The sequence below is a fragment of the Chinchilla lanigera genome, unplaced genomic scaffold (assembly GCF_000276665.1).
Source record: "Chinchilla lanigera isolate Chin_1 unplaced genomic scaffold, ChiLan1.0 scaffold00011, whole genome shotgun sequence".
NCBI lineage: Eukaryota > Metazoa > Chordata > Mammalia > Rodentia > Chinchillidae > Chinchilla > Chinchilla lanigera.
The window spans coordinates 5657762-5665807 of record NW_004955412.1 but is presented as its reverse complement, the minus strand read 5'-3'; the positions used below and the strand labels follow the sequence as shown (position 1 = coordinate 5665807).

Here is an 8046-nt window from a genome sequence, read left to right as displayed (position 1 = left end):
ACAAATGAACAGATATGAAAAAGGTGCTCACTATCACTAATCATGTGGGAAATGCAAATTAAGAGCCCACTCACCTATCACCTCACACCTATGAAGATGGCCAGTATGGTTAGATGACAAAAGAAAGGAAACCCTCACACGCCGTGAGTGGAAGGTAAATTAGTACAGCCTGTGTGAAAAAAAGAGGTTCCTCAAAAATTAAAAACAGAACTACCAAGCGGGATATAGCTCAGCGGCACAAATGCCTGCCTGGCAAGCGTAAGGTCGTGAGATTGATTCCTGGTACAAAAAAAATTTTTAAAAAGAAAAAGAAACACAAAAATAGGGCTACCATATAATCTAACAATACCACTTCTGAAAAGATATCTGAAGAAAACAAAATCAGCACATGAAGAGATCTCTGGTCCCATGTTCACTGTAGTATTATTCACAATAGGCAAGAGTGATGACTATGAATTATTTGTGTCCACTGATAAACAGATACAGAAAATGGGGCGCACACACACTACAATGGAGTGTTACCCAGTCACACAGACCTTGCCACTTTCAACATAAATGAACCCAAAGGCCAAGTGAAATAAACCAAAAATATATATTGTGTAATATATATGTGCAATCAAAAAAAAAAGGTCAAATTCACAGAAATGTCAACAGCTGTGGGAAACGAGATGGGAAATACAAATCTTCAGTTGTAAGATACATCATGAAGACCAAATTGTGCAGCCTGGTGATATACTTAATACTGTACACTTGACATTTGCTGAGAGTAGAACTTAGGTGTTCTCACAGAGGTTACTGTGTGAAGTAATGGATATGCTTATGTCAAACCATGACACGTACTCTTTATAATATACTGTAATTTGTTAATTATATCTCAATAAAGCTCAAAAATCACGTAAAGGGGGCTGGGGATTTAGCTCAGCAGCACAGCACCTGCCTGGCAAGCGCGAGATTGAGAGTTTGATTCCTGGTACCAAAACCGCTCCCGCCCCCGCCAAAAAAAATCATGTAAAGCACCTGGGATACAAAACTTGTGTCCTGAATACATCAACTGTCAAAACTTAATTCTCTTATAACTGCATTAACTTCCATTAAATTTTTAGGTTACATTTTAATTAAAATTTTTCTCATGGGCACACGCTGGAACAAACACTTAGAAGATGTACAGATGGCAAATAAGCACATAACATGCTCAAAATCACTGTGCTTGGGAAATATTAAAACCACAAAGCAATGCCACTAACCACCCACAAGAATGAGTAAAATTTTTAAAAAATGACAATGCCAAATGTTGGTAAGGATGTAACACCTGGAAGTTCCACACCTTGCCAATGGGAATTTAAAATGGTACGGCCACTTCAGAAAACAATTTGGCAGTTTCTCATAATGTTTAAAAGCAACACGTCACACAACCCAACAATTCCTGCCTCAGTGAAATAAGACCATGTTCACATAATGTTTATGTCTAGAGTTGCTTTATTGCTCTCAACTGAAACAACCCAAATGTCCTTCAAGCAGTAAGTGAGCAAACTGTGGTATAACCATCTAACAGAATACAATTCAGCAAAAACAGGGTAAAGTTACTTTCAACACAAACATGGATGTACTGGACTCCAGCTACAAACTGTATGATTTATTCCACTTCGTATGACATTATTTCATTTATATGACCTTCTAGAAATGGCAAAACTACAGGAACAGAGAATAACTCAGCGGTTGCTAGACTTGGGATGGGAAGAGCGAGTGGCTACAGAGGGGCACGAGAGAGCTTTCTGGGGTGGTGGAACTGTTCTGTAGCTTTACAGTGGTCACGTGACACCACGCATTAAAACTCGTAATTCCAGCACTCAGAAACTTGAGGAAGATCACAGGCTCCATGTCAGCCTCGACTACGCAACAAGATCCTGTCTCAAAACAAATGAACAAAACAATCCTCACAGTGCTGGGCTCAATGGCACATGTCTATAATCCCAAGTACATGGCGGGTGGTTGAAGCTAGCAAGTTCAAGGAGTTCTTGGCAATTCCGGAGATCTTGTTTCAAAGTAAAGTTAAAAAGGGGCAAGGGTTGGGTGTGTAGCTTAGTGGTACAGCACTAGCCTAACTGCTGCAAGACCCTTAGTTCAATCCATAGTATTCCCCAAAAAGAAAAGAAAATCCTCAGTAACTGAAATGTAAATTATAAATCAATAAGCCAACGTTTTATAAGCAGCCAATAAACTTATTCCTTCCCCTTTAAAACAGTACTTTAATAAAAAGTTCAAAGTAAATACAATAAATATATATAGAAACATACACACAAAAGCATACACATGCTCAAGATCCAAAATGATCACTCAAATGATAAAGCTAGTTATCTCTGTATGTCGGACTTTTGTATACTACTCAATTATTTTATTTCTGACAGATTTCTGTTCATAAGCATTAAATATGTGAGGTATAACAAATTCTGGTTGCTCCATACAATCCCCTGCTCCAATAAATCACATGAGGACAGACTTCTGTCTACCTTGTCGACTGTCATGTCCCCAGCATCTAGAACAGTAGGAACAAGTGCGCCCAAACATTTCATCAGTGAATAAACTGTGCTAAAATACAGTGGTAATGACTATCCATTTTGGTTTTTCATTTACTGAGATTAAAAAATCATTTACAACAAATCTATTATTTTCAGAGAAATACTTAAAAAAAGCACTCCTAAATCTTTAGAACCATTTAAAACAAAATATAAATTACAAAAATAAGCATTTTTTTGTTTTATAAGCCACAAAATATAACAATCCACACATTAGAATTTGGAAGCTACTTTTGTCTTTCTGATTAATTATAACACCAAGTAAATTTCAAATTATACACACATATAACCCAGGCACTGTGGCACACAGTAGGCCTGTAGTCCTAGCTACTTGGAAAGCTGAGGATCACTCAGGTCCGCAAGTTCAGGACCACTCTTGGAAAAAGACAAACCCTCCTCTCAACAAAAAAAAACAAGAAAAAATTAGTAATTCCGTAAGCCAAACATAATTAAGTCACTTGAAATTTTAACATGCTTTTTCCTACACGTTATAACTTTAAATAAACATCACTTTTCAAAAATATCAAAATTTGCTTTAAATATTATGCACATTAATGATACAATTTTAAAATGTATTAATCCACAATGTTACTTCAAATTTCTTTTTTATCATACAAAAATTATAAAAGGATTTTTTAATTTCCTGAAAAGATTGCAAAGATTCCTCAGTATTGTGAAATTCACTCACAGGTCAATAGATAGTACTGTACAACTCTAGTTATATGTGGTACCTAAGCAGTCAAACCCACAGCACAGAAAGAACAGTGGTTGCCAGGAGGGAAAGGTGCGGGGGTAATGGGGAGTTAGTGTGTAATGGTTAAGAGTTTCAGTTTGAGAAGGTAAAAAGGTTCTGCAGATGACAGTGATGACAGCAGTTCAGCACGAATGTACTTACTACCACAGAAACATATACTTAAAGGGGTAAATTTCATGTTATGTATATTTTATCACAATGAAATAAAAACACCTAACCCTACCTCTTCATCTTGCAAATTTGGTCTAAGTTCACATATTACTTGATCACAAAGACAGAATTTGTAATTCTACTCCACTAACAACACTGCCTCTAACTTGCTTCTAGGCTATAAGTAAGAAAAAGAGGCCAGGCCAGGCACACTAAACACAACTGTCGCCCCAGCTCCTCAAAAGACTGATGCGAGAGGACCCTGAGTCTAACACTTCTGCTGGCCTGAGCCACCAGTGGCGCTTACATGACTGTCCCAAGCGGTCCACGGCCACAGCACCCTGAATGCACCTGATCTCTGATCTCAAAAGCTGAGAAGGGTTGGGCCTGGTTACTACTTGGATGGGAGAATGTCTCACAGGGCGGCCTGTACCACCGGTGGTACAAATGGATCTAATCATTTTTTTGGTCCCGGGAATCAAACTCAGGACCTTGTGCTTGTCAGGCATGCGCTTGTGTCACTGAGCTATATCCCTGGCAGATCTAATCATTTTTATCAGTCTTTTTACTAATAAAATTAATAAAAAGCTGCCCAGTGGTACATGCAGTCGTGCATGTACCACCAGGGTTCAAGCCACCCAGCAGAGAGACATGTGAATTACGGCCCCACTGAGAGCGTGTTAAGGCCAGCCTGAGCAACTTAAGCAGAAGCTATCTCAAAATTTTTTTCAAACAGGGTGGGGGTGCAGCACTGCTGGATTCAACCCCCAGTAGCAGAATAACAGACAGACAGCTTGGACTGCAGCTCACTAGTAGGGCGCAGCTGAGTACAAAAAATGGCCCTGGGTTTGAGCACAAGCACTGCAAAAAGTTCAGAGACGACAGACACTGCTAAACACACACTGGCTAAAAGAAGTGACTTACCATAAGATAAAATAGCACAGAAAAGGTAAGGTATAATTATAAATAAAACAGCAGTCAGGTGAGATTTTATTATATGCATTTTTGTTGTTTTTCGTACCGGAATCGAACTCATAACCTTGCACTTGCCAGACAGGTGTTGTGCTGGTGAGATATATCCCAGGCCCTATATGCACTTTTATATCAGCCTTATTCCTACATCTGTATGTGTGTGTATGTGTATTTTTTTTTAAGACGACGTCTCGCTACACAGTTCAGGCTGGCCTAAACTCATAGCAATCTGCCTACCTCAGCCTCCCAAGTGCTGGGGTTACAAGGTATGCACCACTACACCCAGCTTTACTTATATTCCTTCTTGTTTTCATCTTCCTTTACCTTTTTTCTAATTTATGTTCTTTTCCTTCTCTTTTACATATTTGTAAGCCTTAAGTCCCCTGTAAAGGAAGAAATGGTCATACCTACAAATATGTCAACAAGAATTTGAAATTATACACTGGTGCATGGCTTCTGAAAGAAGTATACAGAAGATTGCGGAACGTTTTAATGAAACGTTTTAACAAAACATTTTTAATGAAACAGTTAACATTTTAATAAAAATGTGGTCTTTTGGAAGACTAGCAATGATATGACAGGCTATTGTACATCATTTAAAATACGACTTAATCACGTAAGTACATCTACTTCCCTTACGTGTGGAGTTTTGAACAGTAACGCTTTCTCAGAACAATTTCCTTGGTTGGGGTGAGAGTATAGCTCAGGAGCAGAGCATGTGCCTATCATGCGCAAAATCCTGAGTTCCATCTGCAGCACCAACAAAACCAAACAGAAAAACAAATAAAAAACCAGTTACCTTGGAAACCACTTGGCATGCTCTACCCAGGGGTCATCTCCGGATTCCCAACACCTCAAGCCGCCATCACAGCAGAAGCACTTGACATCATCATTGCGACCTACAGGGAAAATAAGACCAAAATCTAACGTACGTTCTGGTAAGCCAAATGAGTTGGACAGAATGTACAGCTATTCTAGTTTCTTACCAACATAGTAAAAACCAGCACTTGCAAGCTGCTCAGGCTGAACTGGGACCGTAGATGGCCAATACATAAACGTTCTCATTCGGGCGGCGTGTGTCTGCATGCTCAGGTTTGAAATAGTAAACCTCAGCATTTCTAGAGAATTTTCCAAAAATGGGCAGCTGGGAAAATGTCTCCGGTGTTCTGACAGTGCGTCATCCTTTGGCTCCCAGTTACTTAGCTTTCCACCGCAGGCAAAGCAGGCCACCCTATCTCCAGGTCCTACATAATAAAAGCCAGCTCTTGCCAAGTCTAACGGTGACAAAAAGGTTAAGGGCCACATTTTGTAAGTAAGAAACCTGGCTTCTTCAGTACTCATGGCGTAACTGTAGGGGTTAGTCCTCACTGGAGAGAAATCTTGAACTGCTCTGGAGCTGAGAGGGTCCAGGGAAAGGCTGGAACCAAAGCCACTGAATGAGCCACTGCGCTCCAGAGTAGGAGACAATGAATGTGTGGAACTGCTCCTCACTGCGGAGTTACTCTTAGCGGTGGACTGCAGGCGGGCTGAGATCAGATTCTGCACAAAGCTGCAGCTAGGATAGAGCTGCTTATGCTTCTCCACCGGACTGTCTCCCTGTTTCCAGTTGTCCAGCATCAGGCCGCAGCAGAAGCATTTGACTTTGTCGTTCACGCCGGTGTAGTAGAAACCGGCGCGAGCGAGGCTCCTCTCCGAGACAGGAACCCCGCTGGGAAAAGCTGAATACGTAGACATTCTGTAGAGTTCACACGAAAAGTCATACTTCATTTCTTGTTTGTTGTCCTTTGTCCAACTTGGCAAGATTGTGCTCTCTTCCATTATATTCTCAATTTTTTTACACGGGGGACTCCAGACAGCTCTTTGGGAGGTAGATTTGTGCATGAGTGTGTGAGAGTACTCTTTGATGGCTAAAACTTTCACATAAAATTTCTCATCTCTTCATACTAGATTTTTACCACAAAAAGGGATCAAACGACGCACTCCTACTTACGTACAATTCACAACTTCTTTACTGGATTTATATCTGAGTGTATACTCAGGTACGATGACTCGCCTAAATGACCAAGATTCTTAGTATTCTTACTTGCTTAGGTAACTCGCTTACTTGCTCAAAATTTGGTGTAGTAACTAACCTAAAGACCTGAAAAATTTTATACACTTCTAAACGTATCAAAACTCTGATTTTTTCAGAAAGTTTATACTTAAAATTTTAAGCAACTACAGAATACTTAAATTATGTCTTTAATATGGTTTTGGTTATAAGCTATGAAGCCTGGATATCAGGTCAATTACCGGCTATGCCATCAGAGTAAGGTGATAATGCAGGATTTTTTTCACTTACAAGCACTTTGACATGACATCCAAATTAATCTCATTTTATTCTAGCAAACAGAATGGCTCCGACCACCTAAAGTTTAATTCCACTTCGCTTATCATCGAAGTATTTACTTAACCGAGTTCCCTTAGCTTCAGTGGGTAACTCCTGGAGAAGTCAATATCCACAGCTTTACTGAAATCTTTGTGATATCAAGTGAATTCTGCTTAATGCTTCAAACTGTTAAACTCTTCTTTGTCTAAAATTATCCACACTTGTCTCCACCTCCTGAAGTATCATTATATTGTCCTCTTTCTAACTGTACATCTCATTTACACCTGGTCAACTAAGGTTTTTTTTCTCCACAAACTAGCTAACCATAAAATTTCCACAGCACACACTTCACTACATTTTAAAAATTAAATAACCTACTCTTCATTTAAGGACCACTCAATTATACTACTAGTCATGTTATAATTTAGGATCAACTTATCAAAACACCTATCTTGTTATCACTAATGTCTAACAAAATACCGTTATCCCCAACAAAACTACTGCACACACATAATGTACCAGAGATTTACTAAGCTGCTTTCTGAAAACAAAACTAGACTTCACAAAATTCCATCTATATCCCTTTATAAAGTCTTGGGGTCTCAACGGTGGGATTTATTTCTGCAGAGGGGAAAATGGGAGAGAGGAAGACTCTTCAGGGCTGTAAATCTGAAAAGAAAAAAGAACTTATTTTAGAAAACTATAATTGGCACGGCAAATAGAATTTACAGACTGTAATCCCAGCACTCGGGAAGCTGAGGCAGGAGGATCACTGCGTCTTCGAGACTAGCCCGGGCTGCAAAGTGAGTTCAAGACCACGCTGAACTGCATAGTGAGAGCCTGTCTCAAAAAGACAAAAGGACACCACCCCCCAAAAATTACTGACTCAATTTCTTCCGTAGTCAAAAATCATAAAAGCTTCAGATAACACCTCTGAATTCCAGCAACCTGTCACCAAACTCTAATTGGAAAAGCTCTCCATTAAAATAAACACGCGCAGTACATCCCCACGCGCACTAACTATGCGCGTCTCTAACACCCAACGTTAGCGTCGGAGGGACATTTCCGTCCCGGAAAACATCTTTCCCTGGTGTCCTCCCTTTCCTGATTGAAAGATAATCACTGCGGTACTTTACGGGAGGCAAACGAAGCACAGCGGTGGGAAAAATAAAAACTCTTCGACAGCACGGCAGGAGTCGGGCAAACGGCGCTCCGCGAGGTCAGGCCCC

The 8046-nt window shown here is 39.9% G+C and overlaps 1 protein-coding gene across 1 annotated transcript in view; it reads right to left on the bottom strand.

The window, feature by feature from the left end:
• Birc2 (baculoviral IAP repeat containing 2) overlaps positions 1-7486 on the bottom strand; it is a gene marked incomplete at its 5' end in the record, with an annotated part of 27307 nt that extends 19821 nt beyond the window's left edge. Inside the window, 2 exon segments of the mRNA XM_013511020.1 lie at positions 5249-5348; positions 5436-7486. Of these exon segments, the coding sequence (XP_013366474.1) occupies positions 5249-5348; positions 5436-6330 (995 nt within the window).
• Between the last annotated feature and the right edge of the window lie 560 nt (positions 7487-8046).